General features: G+C 33.6%; 2 protein-coding genes across 2 annotated transcripts; both read left to right on the top strand.

Moving 5' to 3' along the window:
• Window positions 1-752: 752 nt before the first annotated feature.
• Window positions 753-7,594, top strand: LOC138311136 (uncharacterized). The gene is made up of 2 exons (XM_069252596.1): window positions 753-907; window positions 5,219-7,594. Exon 2 carries the CDS (start codon window positions 5,219-5,221, stop codon window positions 6,281-6,283), a length of 1,065 nt encoding a protein of 354 aa, XP_069108697.1. The 5' UTR covers window positions 753-907; the 3' UTR covers window positions 6,284-7,594.
• A 4,674-nt stretch (window positions 7,595-12,268) lies between these two features.
• LOC138310022 (uncharacterized) lies at window positions 12,269-21,777 on the top strand. Its single transcript, XM_069251174.1, has 7 exons — window positions 12,269-12,456; window positions 15,238-15,431; window positions 17,331-17,503; window positions 19,635-19,789; window positions 20,276-20,544; window positions 21,110-21,221; window positions 21,695-21,777. The coding sequence occupies exons 1-7, from the start codon at window positions 12,399-12,401 to the stop codon at window positions 21,775-21,777; spliced, it is 1,044 nt and encodes a 347-aa protein (XP_069107275.1). The 5' UTR covers window positions 12,269-12,398.
• The last annotated feature ends 304 nt before the right edge of the window (window positions 21,778-22,081 follow it).

Genomic DNA, 22,081 nt, shown 5'->3' with positions numbered 1-22,081 from the left:
AGAGGTAATGTTTACATTTGACACCCATCATTTTTAACAAAAATTGAAAGCACGTCGCCCCGGTCGGGATATTTTTTCGTTTCTTTATACAATCGTTAATTTAAAAATTGTTTGAATCATATATAAATATAAAACATGTATATATTGTTTACATTTTTCCAAAATTCTATGAAAAACAACAATATACACGTAATGTTGCGTCAAAATGTAAACAAAGCCATGTGTTTCTTTTTAAAAAAAGTAGTCCTTTTACGTTGCACAGAACATTTCCTTACGCAAGTTCAAAGTTCAATGTTACCATGCAGTTATGGTAAACAAAATCGGCTAGTATCAGCGTATAGTGACCAAGCCTAGCAAGTGTAAATATATGCAATTAACCCTCGTGTGAGATACTATGTGAACGGTTTAATGGCTATTGTATAATACACCATTTAATCCTATGATATCAGCATTCAATAATAAGAAAGTATAATATTTAAATAATAATTTCATATTCTGCTTATAATATTTATATTGCTAATATGATTTATAACGATATCTTGATATACGACGAAAGACATAATTTGGAATAACAATATCATTTGTTAATGACTAAAATAATTTTAATAGATTCGTTGTATGCAGGTTGTTGGCCGCTTGTTTGAATTAACAGTACAGACAAGTACCGGTGTATTTCTACTGTAATTTTGTATGCAGGCATGTGTTTGATCCTTCGTACCATGTGTGTACGTGAACACTAGTGTTATATCTATCGGAGCATGTCGAACAACATGACGCGACACACACACTTAATATATATATATGTAGAGAGATAAAAAAGTTAAACTAATATTTATTGCTGGAATTGAGGAGAGGAACCATATCATTTGGAAATAGACAACTACTTATAAACTTTGCATTCCTAAAGGTAGGTGTTAAATTCAAATCTGAAGACGTTAGAGACTTGATATGTTGAGGTTTTTAGAAGACTAGTAAAAATAAAAATTATTTTAGTTGGTAATTAAATGTCATCTTATGTTCCTAGTGTAACATGGTATAGCAATGCACTACTCCGCTAATTTAACAAACACTTGTTCATGTTTGTACACATTGACATGTTTCGATGGTACTTACACGTTGATGAAATAATAATGCAAATTATGCTGACAGCTAAGTGTAGATAAGATGTATACTCTATTTTTCCAGCACATTGGTATTTGTGTATAAGAACATCCTATCATTTATAATATATGCACACAACATACTTAACGGGTATATATAATACCACAATAACCGTCAGGTGTGATCTTCACACGTTCAACAGATTATTAGCTTAATTATTTGTTTAGTGGGTTTGTAGGTAATGAAGAAAATATTCCATTGTCAATTTTGTTTGTCAGGAATAGATTTAATCTTGATTTAAAACAAAATTGTTGTTAAATTTTAATTAGCCAAAACAACTTTTGAAAATATTTGGCCTGGGACTATACGATAACAGTTTTCCACTGAGTACTTCCGTACTTAAGATAGATATTTGAAGGACGAGGTATCTTTTTAGCCAGATATATTTGTGCAATAAGACATAATAACGCAGATACCTATTTAGCTTTTTTATGAGTTATGAAGTTTTATTACCAATATTGTTTATTTACAGTGAGGTTTTAGTTTGTATTACTGCCAAGAGCTTGTATATATTTCTGATAACTAAAATTTGAACCTAATTTCAAGTATAAATTTTATGTACCTTTCATAGTCAAAACTATGTCGCGAGTTCGAGTCCCATGTGAGGCAGTACTGACCACTTGTCGGTGGTTTTTCTCCGGGTACTTCAGCTTTCCTCCACTAACAAACCTGACACGTCTTTACATGACCCGTTCTGTTTTGATAGGGCAATAACCTAACAAATACCACTTGTTAAAATGAATACTTCAATTGTTGCGTTATTCAAGCAAACTTAACAGAACAAAATATAGGGACAGTTTTAAAAACATGTACCTGTTAGTTTTGTGCCAAATGTTAGAAGGTTTTACGGACGTTATAAAAGTAAAATATGCAACTATGTAGAATTTATTGCTGTAATATAACACGGACATATGTTTATCAGTTAATAGCTTATTTCCATTGTTATCGGTATTATGATGACCTTGGGTCGTTTTATCTATTTACTCAAGGTGACATGCTCACAACTCTAACCTATAAAGATTTGGTCATACATGAGTGATTAACCTGTATAACGTATTGGCATATATATAAACCACGCTACACTGCAATATGATTAAAATACATATCCTTATAACTCGGATATTGATTTAAATAAGATGGTAGAAAATACAAAGAAACATATTCAATATGTATGTTCATTATGTTGACAATCTACTGGAGAAACAACACAGGTAAGGTGTTATTTTTCAATGAATTTATTTCTTCACATAATAAACATGATCCCCGGCTAATACTAACAATACGTTTAGTAAATATTTTTGTTTAATATAACAAACCGCTTAATATTGTTACCATTTTAAAGTATAACATTCTATTAACATTTTATATTACAAAATCCAGTATATCGTCAGCGTTGCAAGGTAACCCCATATGTATTATAAACACACGAAATGTATCTTATCACAATTGTGTTAATGGGTACATATTAACAGTAACATTTTGTCTTTGATATATAACCTAAATCGTTTACACTTGCGTAAATGCAGACGCTGGCGCGCAACGATACACACACCGGGACACTGACTTCCGAAAGTGCTGTGAATGCGCATCCGGTTAGGCCTATTGCATCTATATTGGCAAACCTTCAATATAATGAATGTATGAATGTAAAGAGAATCTCAAATTATATATAAGGAAGTAAAATAATTTTGTATATGGAAGGTAATTTTATTGTTAAACTATTTTTATGTACTTTCTGAACTTGACAATTTGTCCCGCCATAATGAAGCCAACTGTTCCGGGAGTCCATCACTTGGACGGCTCTAACAACGATTGTAAAACGTTGACAAAACAAAAGCTTTCTTATATCGGAACACTAAATTTAAAAGAAATGGTCGGTCGAAATATTAATATAAGGAATTATATCGTGATTTAAAATCGTGGTGGTTTTTTTTTCTATAATATATATTTGTTTACTGGTTGTTAACTGTGCTTTTTTCGCCGATATTCCAACATTACGCGCATGCGCACGTCATAAAAAATTATGGTACAAACATGAAGTGTACACATCATTCACTGCGAAAAATGTAATAATTTCTTATATCTACATTTCGACGGAAATTAAAACCGATCATCAAATATCTGTACACAGAATGACGCTTACACATCAGTAAACAACAAAAAATAAAACACATTCCTTGAAGATGACACCGCCGACAGAGCAAAAATGATATTCATCATTTGAACAATAATTGGTTTTTAATCGTGTTTACATATGCCTGATTAACACAAAAAATAATATAAAACAATTTGTTTCGCCTTTGATGCATGCGCAATCAGTAATTCATTTCATATAGAATATAGTGCCATGGAATTTTTTCAGGATGCAATTAATCATTTTTCACATTTTTAGCTTGAAATAAAATTAGAAGCTCAAACTTTTCAATGGTGATAATGGTGTAAAGTAAGTAACTTTTGTAACTGAAGAAAAATACTAAATCGTCTGCTATTTTTAATAATGAAAAAAAAAAATCATTTGTCAGCGGTGGAGCATCTTTAAAGAAAGGGCCATGCCAGTAGCAGCCTAATTCAATTACTGATCCGTAATTTGATACGTTGGATAGGAGTACATGGGAATAAGGATAATATGCATGTACTTTAATCAAACTGTAACGTTATACACACAAATATTAATTTTCACAAAATTACTCTTCAATGTAAACATGTTGATATTTTTATGCTTTTATATCCATACGAATTTACATGTATACAATTTTTCATGGTTTTATAATAGAATGTGAAAAAATACCAACTATGATCTGATAAATCTACGGAAGCCTGTTAGGGTCAAATTGAAAAAAAACCCACTATGTCATTATAACGACTAAGTATGTCGTAATAACGGCATTGTATCTCGTAATAACGAATAAGCCATGTCGCTATAACGACTTAGTATATCGTAATAACGACATAGTATATTATTATACCTCACCGATGAGTCACAGTCGCTGATTGGTCGAGAGACGTCACGTGTGCGGGCGACAAAACATTGTGTATCCCGCTGAACTTCATGTTCATACATCATGTTTCCCTCATGCGGAGCCCCTCGTACGTTTAGCAAGAGTTGTCGTTCGTGTAACGGAACACTCCGAGGTATTTAGATAACAACAAAATGGATTGGAGACGACGCTTCCGTCTGCCTTTGACCGTCGAAATTAGTAATATTCTTATTGTAAAAGATACAGATAACACAATTACGCTCGATGTAATGTTTATATGATGTAACATGCTAAAGGGAGTTGATTTGGGTTGAAAGATACGACAGGTCTAACTTCTTATTCAACAAAAACTGTAATGTTAGCCCAACACGGCAACGGTGATTTTGGGCCAAAAAACTAAAAGTCTAGCCATTACGTTAGACTTTGTTCTAGCGCAGTAAACTTTGTTCGGTATAATAAACAATTACGTCGGTATAACAATATAGGTAAGTCGTTATTTCGACATAGCTAAGTCGTTATGACAAGATACTAAGTCGTTTTTACGACATAGTTAAGTCGTTACTACGCGATACTAAGTCGTTATTACGACAGGGGTCCAAGGATGGGTATTTTAAGGTTTAATGTCATATTCCACTTGGTATATCTGACTTTTCGGCATCGCCGAAACCTGATACGTTAAATGTTGAATTTTATGAAACAAAAACAAAATATTTACAAAAATCATCAATGGTACTTATATCAGTTGTAAATACATTCGAAAGTTAAGAATTTACAATGAGTTTTATCTACACTGAGCGGTGAAATAAGTCGTATAACAGTGAAGAATGTGGAAATGCTAACAATAATACACAAATCCCATGTTCGGAACAGCTAGTTTACATGACAATGAACTGCTCGTGACAGCCGGATGTACACTACAATAGGATAACTTTGTATTATCCCATCATCGATTAAAACAATACACTTGCAGCTTGCACACAGTGATAATTACAGTAAGTACAAAACCATATGGAACGTTTTATCATTACACAGCGTGTTTTGTTTTCCTTCTGACATAGCACTTGTTATTTATGTTGTAGATGCACGCAGCTAATATGATGTTGGTCACAGGCTTCGTCTACGTTGGTCTTCTGGTGGGCTTCTATTACCTCCCAGGACGCTGGACAGACATACAAACGATACCGCATCAGTGTAACGCATCAAAGTACATTGTCTATGATTGTCGAAACGACCAGTTGGGAAATTGCGGACAGTGGCCTGAAAGGATTTCTGGAATGTTACATGCCTACATAGTGTCACTTTTATTAAATCGAACGTTTGCTTTGAACCACGAACCTCCATGCAAGTCTGACTTATACTCTGATCCCACGCAACCAAGGTTGAAATGGCGACCACTAAAACATTATTGTGATTACAAAATGGATCTTAAGGATTCGTTCTATGATCTGATCGATCATAAAGCTTACAAATCGTCAATCTCAACTCTGAATCTTCAGAGTTTCTTTAACACAACCGTAAGCTTTATACGTGTCGTGTCTGACGATATGGAACTATTCAAGAAAAGAAATCATGCTGACAGACTTGTTCCCTTTTTGAAACTACCTGAGGCAGATGTTTATAGACAGTTTTACAGGGCAGTTACCCGTGACGTATTCCCGAACAACATAAGTAGAAATTTAAAATTACGAAAAGATAAGACGTTAATATGTGTCGATTTAAACACAGAGATGTTTGGGACAACAGGTGACAATATTAATAGAAATGCTTTATATAGTAGTTTATCAAAATTCTTAAAACAGTTTAATACAGAATTGTATAACATTTACGTATCAACAGATTCACCAGGTATCAAAACATTCTTCCGAATTAAATTTAGAGACAATTTTAGTGATTTCCCCCTTAGAATGATTAACCGGACATATTACCAGTTAAATAAACTTTCATGTGAGGTCTTCCAGAGATCCATCCAGGAGCTTCAACTCCTAGCAACATGTGGTATACTTGTCATATCTAAAAGTAACTTTGGAAAATTGTCCGCATATGTAAGGACGTCCTCAGACAACTTGTATTGTCTATCGCCTCAAACTGGAGTCGTACCGTGTACTAGGTATAACTTAACATCAGTATTAAACTTACGCCTTTAAATCGGCTGTTTTTAACCTTTACCTCGGGTAGGACAGTCTGGTTAATGTTATGATATGTATAACACACCTAGTGATTGCTTAATGTGTAACGTTCAGATAAATAGTACGATATGTACACTGTCACCTTCATCGGCCATTTCATGTGCGACGTTTCGGTGTGCCAAATGTTTGATGAAAGTGACAATGTACAAATCACACTAGTTTTGATGAAGGTGACAAAGTACACATCAAACTAGTCATCGAAATGTCTGATGAAGTTGACAATGTACATATCGATCTAATCATCGAAACGTCTCCCACAAAATGCGATATGTGATGAAGATGACCGTGTACAGACTAGACTACATACTAGAACTATTCAACGAAACGATACATACAATTTCTGACCTTGTGAAGTTGACAATTTACACACCAAACCGCGGCAGATATCTCGACATATTACTACTAGCCTTCCACCTCTGGGTCGCGAGTTTAGTTCAAAGAGCAGTTGCCAGGTAATGACCGCTGCTTGTTGTTTTTTCTACGGGTACTCCTCTTTGTCTCCACCAACATACCTGGCACGTCCTTACATGACCCTGGATGTTTATAGGGCGTTAAAGTAATAAAATAAAAGCAAAAACCCACATCGAACGGTCTTCGAGACGTATCACACAGGACAGTACATACACTGAACTACATACATCGAACTGAAACTGACAGTGTACACATTGTACTAGTCATCGTAACTTCAAACAGGAATCAGTCACTGGTTGTGTAACACATTACATAAATGTATTGATGGACATAATAAATGGTAATCCGAATTGCCGAATGTGAAATTTGTAGTTTTGGATCTGTGTTGTAATAAAGGGCTATGGCAAAATATTAGTGCAAACGCCTCAATTGCAATAGTTGTCGAATTGAGCGATTATATCTTACAAAGAAACATGAATGAATCGACAGCATGAATTTAGACTTAAAGAGTCATGTTTTCTTTCATTTCGTTTTATAAAATTAAATTGTCAAGAAATTATATAAAGAGGAAATAAGCATCAGCATAACCAAAACATGTTCATGTGTTAATATAAGGTCTTCGAGTATTCTTTCCACGTTAGCATTAAGTTTTTAAAATGTTCTGTGATCTATTGGTAACCGATATTCGAAATAAAAAGAAAATCACATCTTTCAGTTGTAGTGTCATTCGATTAGATTCTGTTGATTTTTGTGCATTTTGGCATAAAATTGTTTTGATTTTGAGATTTGTACTGAGTTGTACTTTCATGCAACGATAAAGAGGCATTAATTTTGCAGTCACATGATGTTTCTGGAAGATATAGCCCTACTACCTGAAGCATAGAAAAGTTTCAATCACTTTCTATTGCATAATGGATTCCTCTATTATGCAAGCTATCGGTGAGAATGTCCATTCTCCACCAATCTTGAGATTACATTTTGTAATGTTTATGCTGTAACGTTTGCTCCGTCATCGAATGTTACACGTGCGTCTACCAGCACGAGGCGTGACTTAAAACTGACTGGCGATTAGTTACTACATTATTAGCATGTCAAAAACAAACATCATGAATAATATCTATTGAAAAGATCCAATTTAAATTGAAAATTGCGAAAAGGTGTGCCGGACCGTGATTTAGTAGAGTAGAGTTAAACAGCCCTGGTAATATCTAAACATTTATAAATAAATAATGACACCTATAGGCTGTAAAGATCACCACATATAACTTTGAACATCAGTGTATATCGCCAGCTTAATTAAGACATTAATTATGCATTAATCAAACATTGCTCTGGCGCTTTGAAAGACATATTTGTAATTTGTAGACTCATCAAAACACAGCTTTAAAAGAGTAGTATCAAAACAATATCAATTATACAGGGACACATGTATAGAGTATCAGAAACTAAAACATAAATCTATACTTTAGTATTCTCTAGGTATGCATTCATCAAATCCCAATTGTTTTCGAGCGCAGTGAACTCATCTTTAGGTACGTTAACACAAGATTAATTTCAGAAGGACTTACCATCTCTTTCAAAACAACAATGCATTCTTAAAGAGACAGTCGAATTCATCATTACGGTGAATATTTTTCACTGCAAAATGGAAAGCGTTTTGTACTGGTTTACAATTGCATCATGTATGATGTGTGTAAAAATGGGTAAGTGTAGTTTATTTAGACTACTTGATATGCTTTTAATTACTTTTAATTGATTTTTTCTGGAGGCAATTTATTTACAAATAACAAGGTCTGTTGTTTTTAGTTATTGTTATTTATATTCAAGATCTGTTAAACGATATAAACAACCACCTAAAAACACAACGTGTATATGTTACAAAAGATAAAAATATAAAATAAACATGTTTATATAATCTCTTTCATAAACGGGTCGTTTACACTTTGAAATAAGTTGTTCTTATATTAATGAAGCGGATGGAAACAGCTGTTTTATATAACAAAAAAATATCTTTATCAAATAATTTTCATTGAGTTTTAGTTTAAAACGATATCTTACCTCTGATAATGATTTTTGTTTAAAATTAAGACATACGTAGGCATTGCTTAATCATCACATTAATTTCTGTTAATAACAAGCTTTGATGAAATGTTTTTTAGATACATTCTGCTCATACGATTTAACTTATATTAGTTAGTACCATATCCTATAATATGATTTTTATAAAGTGTGGAATCGCGTGCTTACTACTGTAAGGTTTTATTTATTTATTTATTATTTATTTATTATTTATTTTTTTATTTGTTGATTGTGTTTTGTTTCTTTTAAGTTCGTTTTTTGATTATGCAAATATCAAATGTAGTAGCAAAACAAAATTAAAAAAAAAAAACTTCCCCGCATTTTTGTTTATGTTTACAATACTTATTATCCTATTGCAAAACTCCTTTCATCACATATCTACATACCTACAATCTGATTAAAATACAGATTCTTTTTATCACTACGTTAGATAAGAGGATCTGAGGAAATCCCATGAGGGGTCATGTCCAGATGACCTTTGGAAAGAGCCAATCAAATTGCTGCTGGCAAAATTTTGACAGTGAATTTCAGGGGAAGATACAGTTTGAAAAATCTCTCAGAATTGTTTCCGTGTAGGTAGTCATCTCGTCCAAAGAGCAAAATAAAGCTAATCGTATTTGTATTTTGGGACGAAATGACGTTGTCAATTGATAGAGCAACGTGCAGAAAATACATTTGATCTGAATTACACGTGGTATAAAGGTCATCCGAACATGACCCTTAATCGGATTTTCTCAGATCCTCTATTTAACGGAGTGGTTATAAGGATCCGTATTTCAATCAGATTGACATACCTACATTGTATAATATATTTCGGTCGATAGGTAACAAGCCTTAATTTAAGGGAAGGGTTTTTTTCAATTGGAAGTATTTGCTTGGTTTCTTTTTCAAGTTTACTTATTTTTGGTTTCATTTTTATGCAATGTCACAATAGAGCATAGCACTATCTTATATAAGGACAAGTTTTTTTCCCAATTCTTGAAAACATTCTTCATTATTCATTCTTTCTTAGTCGTAGTCTTCGTTGAGCCAATACTTTTTTTAAAAACAAGCCAATTTTTAAAAACAAGCCAAATGTGTAAACAGTAATTGACACCTTTCACCAACTACGCATGTTTTTTTTAATAACTTTCAAAAATAAAGTGCAATTTCAAATCGAAAAAGAAGTTTATCAAATTGCATTATTTTATATTTACATTGTAGTTATATCATTAGCATTGACGTGTATGGTTTCCCTTTACGATTGATGATTAGTGTTAATCCTGATTTGTGTTGTGTTTTAGCTCCACAACACGAGTAATTTATAATACTTCGAGTTGATCCTAGTTTGCAATAATATTATTATCATAGAGGTATGCAGTGTAATATTAGATTAAATACAACCATTGTAACATCTATGTAAATATGTAGAACTTGCTTGAGTTTAAAGCCACACTATACGTAACGGTAAAAAAGAAGATTCGACTCTGATATTATTAGTATTTATAGATACAGTTGAAATTAAGTTATATTGAAGAATAAATATAGTGCGTGCGAAGTATGCTAATCAGAGATAGATGTGGTTATATTAGGCTTTCCTGAATATATGGCATACAAAACAGACAATGGAGCAATTTAATGTGTTTTGTTTCCGCTTACTACTTTCATGTCATCCCAGAATTTGACGCTTAGCTGTTTAGAGAGTTCAATAAAATACATTTGTGATTAGTTTGGTGGATACAAAAAAAAATCAACATTTTAAAATGCTATAAATACTCATGTCTCAGTGCGAAATTATTTTCATTTGATTGTACGTCACACGTTACACTCGAACAGAATATCAGATTCGTATTGGCTTTTTTTTTTTTTTTCTTTTGTTATTTTTGGGGTATTCTCGTTGCATTAAAAGATTAAGATTTCACCATAGAAAGTCAGCTTTTAATTACATAGTGGTTCCATTACAGAGAAAAGATGAGTGACTATTTTACTACTAGTAATTTTGAAGTTTTCAATAGAGAGTAGCAAAGTGTTCTTTATCCATTGGGCTACTAATACACCCTCTCTTATCAGGTAGATTTCCCTATAATTTATTTTAATATATTATTATATCTGTCGAAAGTATTTGAACAGGCGAAATATCATAATGAGAAATTATTGAATACAAAACATGCAAACTTTTATTCCAATCATCTACATCATTGCACATTTGGAGTATATGTTGGTAGTATCTCAATTATCGATTACCAATGCACAAGTTCATTTTGAGGATTTATATTAGTCGATATTTTTTCCTAAAAGATGACTGAACAAAACAATACTTCGTTTCGGATTGAATTTATCTTGGCCAATACAAATTCAGTGTAATTTGTTCGTATCATCCAATGTGTAATTTTGTAATATCTTTATATATGTATATGATACAAATTTATTCGAATCTCAAGCATGTATATGTCTTAATAATTTCCACCCAAGAAATTGTAAATTGTTACTAAATGTGCTAGCAATATGTAATTAAAAAATATAATGATCCTTTTCTTACTGTATGTGTGCTGTGTGTATGCATATTTAAGTTTTGTCACATTTGGCGAAGAGGGAATCCTAATATAATTATAGTATCCCCTTTGTCTGGTACAATATAAATACCAAGAGTCCTCTCAGAAATGTGGAGGATTGTTCCCAAAAGACCTTTGGCTTTCATTTCAATGTATCTACAACAATAAAAATTTATTCACTTTGACAAAATTCTAAAACAACAAATCCTGATTATGACTGGAAACCATAAAATTGATTGAGAATATTGAAAACTGATCGGCATCTGCCAATCAAACCTTACTTGACTTTGTATTGTGTATAATGCCATGCTTAAACCGATATTGAATTGAAACACGTGCATTAACAATCACGAGGCCTGGCTGCATCCTGATTGGCGATCAGTTAATATATCATTAGAAACCCATAAAAACAAACATCTTGAATAATATCTATGGCATAGTCTCGATTTAAACTGAAGTTTCGAAGTGGTGCGATGGACCGTGATTTAATAGTGTATACTTAAATGTCCCTGTCTAAACATTTATAAATAAATCAAGACACATAGGCAGAACAAATCACTATATATAGCTTTGAACATCAGTGTCTATCGCCAACGTTTTCAAGACATTAATTATGTATTAATTAAACATTGCTCTGGCGCTTTGAAAAGACAGATTTGTAATTTGTAGAGACATTAAAACACGACTATCAGAGTTAGGTATCAATAATCAATATCAATTATACATGGAAATATGCTTAGAGTATCAGATACTGACAGATAAATATATACTTTAGTATTCCCTTGGTGTATATTGAGAGTCTCCTGTGCTGTCGCGATGGATGGAAAGTAATACTTGTCGGAAGTCGGTTCACGCACGCCGCGGAAATGCACTACGCGCCAGTTGAGGGAGAATTCATCAAATCCCAGTTGTTGTCGTGCCTAGTGAACTCATGTATGGGTACGTTAACACTATATTAAATTCAGAAGGATTTACCTTCTCCTTCAAACCAACAGTGCCTTCCTAGAGGGGCATTCGAATAAATCTTTCTGGTAAATATTTGTCACTATAAAATGGAAAGTGTTCTGTTCTGGGTTACAATTGCTTCATGTTTCGCGTGTGTTCAGATGGGTAAGTGGTGTTTATTAAGACAAATTCGTATTTTTTCATTACATTTATCTTTCGGTAGACAATTTGATTTTATTTTGTTGATGTTTATTCATTTTTAATTCATTTTCAAACCATGTTAAATGACATGAACAACCAACAAGAAAACAAAAGACAAAAATACATGATAAGCATGTTTATATTACTTCCTTCATAAACGGGTCGTTTACTGCTTTGGAATAATTTGTTTCTGTTATACCATATTGATACGTACTTATGTACTTACTAAATGCGTTTAAAAGCATCATAAATTATGAAATTTCAACATCAATATTCACCGTGATGTTAATTTGAATAATAAGACGTCATATACATAAGGATGAATCCCTTATGAAATTACATTTTATTACCATCTATGATTCAACAATAATTATATCATAAGTATTGACGTGTACAGTTTTCCTTTGCGATTGATGATTAGTGTAAACTCTGATTTTTGTTGTGTTTCAACTACACAACACGAATAATAACGTATTCAAGTTGATCCTTATATTTTCAATATTATCAATATCCTAGCTGTCCATAGGTAAATTAAGCCAAACCATTCAGCTTATCAACTTGTACTTGCCTTGATAATCTAATCACCAGAATATGCAGAATATTTGTTTCTTTTGTGATTCAACGTCCTTTTAACAACCAGGGTCATGTAAAGGCGTCTTCCTTATATGCGGTGTATAGCGCGTATGTAGTTTACGGTGCGTATTTTAGGAGACTGCGGTATGTTCGTGTTGTGCCTTTTTGTATTGGTTTTTAGCTCACCTGCCCTGCACCGTCCGGCGTCAACTTTTCCATTTAAACAACTTCTTCTCCAAAACTTGGAGATCTAGAGTCCTGAAATTTGACTTATAGCATGCTGGGATGAAGGGCTACCAAGTTTGTTCAAATGAATGACCTTGACCATCATTCAATGTCACAGGGGCCAAATAGGTGAAAATCTTTAACAGACTTCTTCTAATTAACCAAGAGGCCTAGAGACCTGAAATTGGGCCTGTCACATGCTGGGATGAAGGGCTACCAAGTTTGTTCAAATTAATGACCTTGACCTTCATTCAAGGTCACAGGGGTCAAATAGGCTGAAATAGTTTGTTAAGACTTCTGCTTCATAACAAAGAGGCCTAGAGACACGATACTGGGCATGTATCATGCTGGGATGAAGGACTACCAAGCTTGTTTAAATGACTGACTTTGACTTTCATTCAAGGTCAAGGGGGCCAAATAGGCTAAAATCTTAAAACGACTTCTTTTTTAAAACCAAGAGGCCTAGGAACCTGATATTAGGCCTGTTACATACTGGGATAGAGGGCTACCAAGTTTGTTCAAATTAATGACCTTGACCTTCATTCAAGGTCATAGGGGTCAAATAGGCTGAAATCTTTAAACGACTTCTCTTTAATAACCAAGAGGGCTAGAGAGCTGATATTGGGCATGTGGCATGCTGGGATAAAGGGCTACAAAGTTTGATCAAATGAATGACCTTGACCTTCATTCAAGGTTACAGGGGTCAAATAGGCTAAAAAATTTTAACGACTTTTTCTTAATAACCAAAAGGGCTAGAGACCTGATATTGGTCATGTGACATGCTGGAATAAACGACTACCAAGTTTCTTCAAATAGATGACCTTGATCTTCATTCAAGGTCGCAGGGGTCAAATAGGCTAAAATCTTTAAACGACTTCTTAATAACCAAGAGGCCTAGGGACCTGATATTGGGTCTGTGGCATCTTTGGATGAAGCGCTACAAAGTTTATTCAAATGAATGACCTTGACTTTCATTGAATGTCACAGGGGTCAAATAGGCTGAAATCTTTAAAAGATTTCGAATTAACACCCAAACAGTCTAGGGACCTGATATTGGGCCTATGGCATGCTGGGATCAAGGGCTACCAAGTTTGTTCGAATGAATGACCTTAACACATTCAAGGTCAAAGGGGTCAGATCGGCTAAAATCTTTAAACAACTTCTTAATAACCAAGAGGGCTAGAGACCTACAAATTTTGTTCAAATGAATGCCCTTGACTTTCATTCAAGGTCACATGAGTCAAATAGGCTAAAATCTTTAAAAGACTTCTTCTTAAAAACCAAAAGGCATAGGGACTTGATATGAGGCCTGTGGCATGCTGGGATACATGTAGAGGGCTACTAAGTTTGTTCAAAAGAATGACCTTGACCTTCATTCAAAGTCACTGGGGTCAAATACGTTAAAATCTTTAAATGACTTCTTTTTAATAACCAAGAGGCAAAGAGGCCTCTAATGTGCTTAGGGATGATATAAATTCTTATTTACTCTTTTTTTTAAGTATGAACCATGTATGATTACCAGATTGCAGGTGAGCGATTCGGTCCCATTGGGCCCTTGTTCAAACTAGGTATCAAGCTTTACGCTGTTTTTTTCCAGCCAATTAGAGGTGGCGTTACAAACAGCGACGTCTATATACGTTATAAGATAATAACATATATTTTAATCCTACAGAAAAACTCGAAATAAGCAATATTTGGTGTCACGGTGCCAGATTTGTACAGATGTGCGTAACTTTTATCAGACGCCAGCCATCTGCCAATTGGAATCCCATGTGGGCAGTTTCAAGGTTCTCGCCGCCGCTGGGCGATGTTGTTACCTCGGCTTCCTCGGTATTTCCCCAACTCATAAATATGAATAGCACGTCCTTAAATGACCCTGTTAGACATCACGCGATTTAAAGGGAACTAAACGATCAATTCTGAATTTCCATTTCACTGTTTCAATAGCTGTTTGGGAGCCATTACTGATTTTGAACGTGACTGACAAAACATCTGTCTCTCCATTGGATATATGGAATGACCAAGAATTGCGCCAACCACCACAGGACATCACAACTGAAGATTGGATCAGGGACGGAAATAAGCCACCACCTTTCGTATCGGACCGAATTAGCCATTGGGATATAGTGAGGCCTGAGATGGTAATAAGATAGAAATTGTCATTTAATATCATTACCATTCTCTTTATTTCCTCTATTCTTAAGATTACATAAATATAATAACATATATGTAATACAATACTTAACATTTAAATTGTACAACGAATAATATACGTGATGTGACATTTAGTTGAGTATATGTACATGTACATGCAACTGTTTTAGTACTAGATATATTTATAAGTGTATTATATAGCAAAACAATTCAGAGAAAGGAAAACAACAAAAATAAAAATGATAAAAAGAAGGAAAAAAAAGAAAGAAAATGAAAAAATTCAACATGTATATACACACAATGAACACTACATATGAACGTAATAATTATAATAGTTAGACCTTGTAATCGTTTGAATTTTTTTATATGTTTTAAACATATCTTACAAAAACATGACGAAATTCTATAAACTCATCTCTTCAATTCATGCATGTTTTTTACCACCTATGAGTATATTAAATAACTGGATGGGAATATAAGGATACGTTAAAACCGATTCAAGCTCACACCAAAACCTTTCTCGCACTCTCCCGTAAATCCACATATTGTAAAACAAACGTATACGTATATATATATCATTATACATTATCCCACACCTACGGCATTACTCTAATTTCTCTGTCTCTGGACTTGTTAAATTAACAAATAATGACATTTTAATGTAAACTGATGTTCTAGTCTACAGATGTTCATTAATAATATTGATAATGCATGAGGAGACAAAGTATCATATACTAAAATAAATAAGATCACCATCAAAACGGATCCTTTCTTTCAACGTTCTTCCTTCATATAAATGTAGATTATATTTACTTTCGCTTTCCATGAACTCTTTAACACAATTTGACAAATACTCTTGTAAGAATTTGTATCAATTGTATTTCTTAAGAATAGCAAATATATCATTTGTAACACCATAACTGTTTATATCTGATCCCATGTCTGACATAAAAATTCGAGTGAAAAATATGTGATATGATATACAGTTTCTATCAAGGTTACATGTGTGTAAAAAACATTTATTTCCCCATGTTTATATATTCCTCTGAAGCATTAAAGAAGTCTCGTGCACATATCGGTTCGAATTCATGTATGAAACCCTTTAATTGATATTTTTATAATTTTAAAATAATAATAATAATTTTAAAATATTCACATTTCGGAGGGCACCACAATTCACAGCCCTAAAGGACAGAAGCAGATATTTTTGATGTAATTTATATTTGATGTTATTATTAAACAGCTGTCTTGTGTTTTCATAAGGTGATAGAAATAAAAATAACAATAACGTTAGTTTTAGTACATTAATATCGTCTTAACCTGTATTAGAAGGTTAATTAATTTTACTGTTCAAAGCTATTTTAGCGGGTTAATTTTGAAAATTTAGCAGCCATGCCATGAAAGAAGGGCGAATACAGTAAAACGATAAAAAGCACCTGTATTTGTAACACACAGATATGCTCTCACATATAAAGTAATATATTCATCTACGTTACCGATACTTTGTGTCATCGCCAACTTTTAGCTAACTGCGATTGGCTGATTTCGTTGTATAAAGAATGTATAAGCATACAATGTTATGTTATTCCAATAAAAATTTTAACAATACGGTTTATTTTACAACTTGAAGTCTAAGCACTCAAGTTTTGACCAATAGTTAACGATTGGTTGACTGTTTATAATATTGTTAACCCAACATATAATTTTTTTCCATTGAAATTTTCCAGATTGAAGTGAAAGTAGTCAACTTCAAACATCGATGTTACTGTGTTTTATCTGACATTTAGTTTACGATAACGGGGATTGAGTGGTTTCAGTATTGTTGACTCAGCATATGATAATTATAGTTTCCACTGAAATGTTTAGCAATACGATTGATTGTCCAGATTGAAGTACAGGCAGTCAACTTCAAGCAAAACGATGTACAGATAGTACAGTCTATCCTTTTCAACACCACCACGAGTAACTCTAGCAGTTTTGACGACTGGATGAAGGTAGAGTACTTATCCAACCAAAACAGGATGACAGAAGTAATCGAGACACCAGCACAACTCCAGCCGTAAGTTTGAATGGCAGTTGATAGAACCTCAATGAAATATACCACAGCCTCACAAACCATACATACATCCAGGCACACATTGATTGCCCCTGACTTTATAAGACCTACTAAATAAAATGTTGTTTTTTTCACGACGATTAACTGTCGAGAAATAAAATTATGTAATCATTTTGCCACAAACAAATGTGGAATTTTCCTACTGACACTCAAAATGTGTCGGTTAGAGGCAGCCTCTTGTTAACATCAGGCGCAGTATATACAACGTCAATGCAATAACACAACCCTTCAAAACATACATACATTCATATACCGCAGCAAATTGACTACATGGGAGGTCGTTCCTTAATGGTCTGTGCTAATGTTGATGCTGATCTAATAAAGTGAATGTTATTTTTTCACAACGATTTACCTTCGCAACGTAATTAAGGATTAACTTCGAAAGATGAGTTTTGGTGACATAACACAGCAATCTGACTGCACTCTAAATAACCCGTGGTTTATCATGAGAGTTCACTCAGATTTTTGTATTATGTATATGTCCATACCATAAAACACATATTTAAATTAATTTGTCTCATTCAATTTTCTATTATGGTTAAATCTTTTCCAAATTCATTTAGTATACTTCTTTAATCATTGCAATCATTACGCTATTACCTCATCCAACCCGAAGGCTGATAAAGTAAACAATTAAGCCGATGAAAATGTTCGTTACTTAGCAAAATTGAATTTTACGTAATATAACTCTGCTGTACGTATTTGTATTAATTTCATCGCGATACATTTCCACGATCTTTCATTCCATGTGAAAACCGCTAAATCATTTTGTTTCTTTTCTGTATATATAAAGTAGTATTACTTTTAATTTCACCATCACAATATGTGAATATGGATGCTTGTATATGATGGTTCAGATCCATAAAAAAATAATATACTATCGACTTAGTGGCAAATGTCGCATGGAATATCACACGTTTTGAAAGAACCGCCACATTCAACGGCATGTTTCAAAATATCGTAAAACCGACGCATGGGAGTTAATGCTGCCCGTCATTCAGAGCTCACATTGCAAAAGATACAATGTTGTGCGATGTAATACATTGTTGCATTCAAAACCACGATGGCATCTGATGAAGTTATGATGACGTTATATTATTTACAGATCCCACGTTGTATTTGCAGAGGTTCACACATGTCATACACAATATGATTTACTATTTGTCCGCCAATTACTTTTAAAAAAGAACATTCAATAATACTATGTGTGATATAAAAATGATACAAAGCAAGTCGTAATATAACTTTCTCTAATTTTAATTTCATTTTCGTTATATTTACTGTTGCTCTGGTGCATTGTAAACACAGGATAGTTCCAACTCACTCTCCGCAAAGAGAGTCGGTACACCCTTTTCAGAGATATAAGAGATAAAAGCAATAACACATAAAGACTCCGCAGTGAATAACATGAATCACCATATGTGGGAGCAGTTCTGTTGTAAATATATCTTTAAAATTGAATATTTTGTGTTTTTCTGGTGGCTATGTGCCAAAGTTCGGTAACCTGCTGTACGATTTCTTTATTTACAAAAAAATGCGAATTGAAACTGCTCCCACATACAGACACCTATTATTTGTCATAACGAACAATATCATACCAAATTTTTGAAGTGTAATATACGGAAAAAAGGTGTGTCGGGAGAATTTTTGAAGGGTGTTAATGTAGTACATATATGACGTCACGTGACTTCCCAAAGGAAAGATAAACACGTTTTACTTATGCAGGCTATTCCCAACCCTCCGGGTATTTGGACAATAAATAGTTTGAATAAAATTATTTATGAATAAATCAATAATTTCAGAATTTTATTTTCGTGGTACAGATTTGATGTTTTAATAACTTTGCGAATACGTTCTTTATAAAATTCGGTAAATATGGAATGTTTAAAACTTAGTGAGGCGAAGAAAAATATATAGAAGTAGAATACCTTACCTTTTTGTATGACAAAATTAGAATAGAGTCATAGTAAAAGTGATAAAATTTTGTAGTAATAATCAGCATATTGGTCACTTCTCTATATGTTTTGATAACATCATGGTATTTTTATGAAGGTATTGACATTATCTATTACAGACAGAATGCTCTAGTTAGGTACAATTATGCTTCAAATGGAACTTCCGGAAATTTAACCGTTGGAGGGATGACCTTCCTACTGGACACCCAGAATGTGTCTGAAAGGGGCAGCCTTCTGTTAACATCAGACGCTAGGAATATCGGAGATATTGGAGGTAATTTACACATTTTATATATATATAATAGGTTTGTTTGTGCTATGGGTATAAAGGCCATCGGATCCTGACACCCTACATAAAATTCAGAATCGATAAATGCGTCTTTTCAACAGTGAAAGCAATTTAATACTGTAATACCAATCCGATGCAAACATCACAACATTTAAATGTATCCTGAATTGACTATCCTCGATACTCAAGGAGTTACTATCACGATACAATCATTATAATCAGCCCTGGAATATTTCATTACAAATAAGTAACCCCTATATGTCGATGATGTGAATAGACAGGTGTCGATACATGTCATTCTTAAGTTGTTTTACTTTAATGGGGTAACCACAATGTACCGTTGTTCCAACTACCTGTTTCATCTTTTGTCGCAGACAAAGACTCATGTTGAGGAAGGTATCTCCTTGAAAAGACCAACATAGTATATATTGACCGACACCATCTTGATACTTCTTGTTTGATTTATTGCAGATATTCTCTTCAACCTAAACACTCACACGTACAAGTCCTCGTCGGACCTGTTTGGAGTGGTTTTTGATAGTAATAACCACGAAAGAATTAGCTCAACCAACCATAAAATAGTTTGCAAGGATTACATGACTACTGACAACAAAACGTTATTACGTCTCCGCTGTGAAATTGGAGGAGGAGTTGTCGTCAAGACCTTGTTAATATCCGGCGGACCATATGTCATAAGCATGACATTAGACGACGGATCACAATCATCTGAGGTAGTCTGGGTAAGGATTCGTACTTCTATTTTTAGAGTTAATGTCATTCATGTAATCTGATTAAATAAAGTTCCTTATTCTCGCTCTGTGTCATCGATAATCCGACAACTCGCCGTTAGAGGTCACGACATGGTGACCTTAATACTGTTTGTTCAAATGTTCGCTTTACCGGTAATTAGCTTAAAACGACATTTCATCACATTTTCTCGTGTACATTATGACAGAAGACAGACTTAGCAGTAAGTTATATTTTCACTTTGTTTTTATTTTCGCCATATCAGTGCATAATAATTGACGTAAAATTATTTAAAAAAAATATCATTCAGTTCCAGCAAAAATCATCCGGGATACTTTAGGGGGTTAATAAAATTATACTTGATCACCATATGAGCCAAATTGACTCCCCTGTTTCGGATGTATAGATTCAAAAGGTCGATAGAACGTGACCCTAATAGGACGTTGTGCGATATTATATGTTGCATTCAGTGGGAAAGAATCACAATTATAGCGTGGCCTAGCTGCTACGACAGTCTAGTAAACTATCTCTAAAATTCTTAAGTATTTTTCTTTTTAGATTCGTCGCTTTCACAAAGAATACAACAAACGCATCTTAAATGTGGTAATCACCCCGGCGACGCCTGTCATTGTCTTCATATATGATATAGAATTAATTTTTGCGTACACATGTAAGTAGGAGATAGTTACTCGATGACGTCATTTCCTCTATTAGTACTTTATATATATTTCATTTGTGAATGATTTATTGACTGATGTTCTTAACGTCAATAAACTACACAATACGCCAAGGTCATACAATGTCTCACTATAATACGATGAATACCCACGTCAGTAATTAATAATTAAGTAACCGTAACCACAATAATTAAAAAAAATATTCAAAAATACCATAATGTCGCTAAATGTAAACAAATATATGATTGTTTTCATAATTGTGTCAACATCACAATTGATAGGTACCTATATCTCCTCAGCAATGAGTTTTATTTGAGAGTTGATCGAAAGATCTGAAACAGAGACATTCATGAATCTATAATGAAAAACTAGAAAACAGGAGCAATATTGAATTTTTCTTTCAAAGCTGTCAGTGTAGTGGCACACTGTGTAATACTATGTTGTTCACTATGGTATTGTCTTACAGATCTCCCATATGACGTCGCTGATTACTTTGTTATACGGGGAAGATTCGGTAAGTCAGAACCAATACTAAGTAACATCATCTAAATAACATTTTGTACACATTCTATGACTTGGACTGTGTGGACATATCTCTGATCTGTCACAAGATGTTATCAAAGATGTCGCTACACGTAATTTGTGTATGGAAGCAAATGTATACCAATGTATGTGTAACAGATACAAAAAAAAGTCAAATTTATAATAGGTTTTTCCGTCTTTGCATATCCCTTGTGACTAGATATCTATTGCAACGTTATTATTTTCTGAGCGAAAAATTCACATCGTTTCTCTGGAAAGTATTACTACGCTCGCAAACACAGGACGTCAAATCAGTGTTTACGCACTAGGG

This window comes from Argopecten irradians, chromosome 16 (genome assembly GCF_041381155.1).
Source record: "Argopecten irradians isolate NY chromosome 16, Ai_NY, whole genome shotgun sequence".
In the NCBI taxonomy this organism is placed as follows: Eukaryota; Metazoa; Mollusca; class Bivalvia; order Pectinida; family Pectinidae; genus Argopecten; species Argopecten irradians.
Note: the sequence above shows the minus strand (reverse complement) of the source record. Positions and strands in the feature narration are given on the sequence as shown.

Excerpts from the sequence above, each read along its gene's own strand:
- LOC138311136 (XM_069252596.1), top strand. The coding sequence starts at position 5,219 with ATGCACGCAGCTAATATGATGTTGGTCACAGGCTTCGTCTACGTTGGT.
- LOC138310022 (XM_069251174.1), top strand. The coding sequence starts at position 12,399 with ATGGAAAGTGTTCTGTTCTGGGTTACAATTGCTTCATGTTTCGCGTGT. Across the intron at positions 19,790-20,275 it reads GAATATCGGAGATATTGGAG|ATATTCTCTTCAACCTAAAC; the intron begins GTAATTTACACA and ends GATTTATTGCAG. Across the intron at positions 21,222-21,694 it reads ATTAATTTTTGCGTACACAT|ATCTCCCATATGACGTCGCT; the intron begins GTAAGTAGGAGA and ends ATTGTCTTACAG.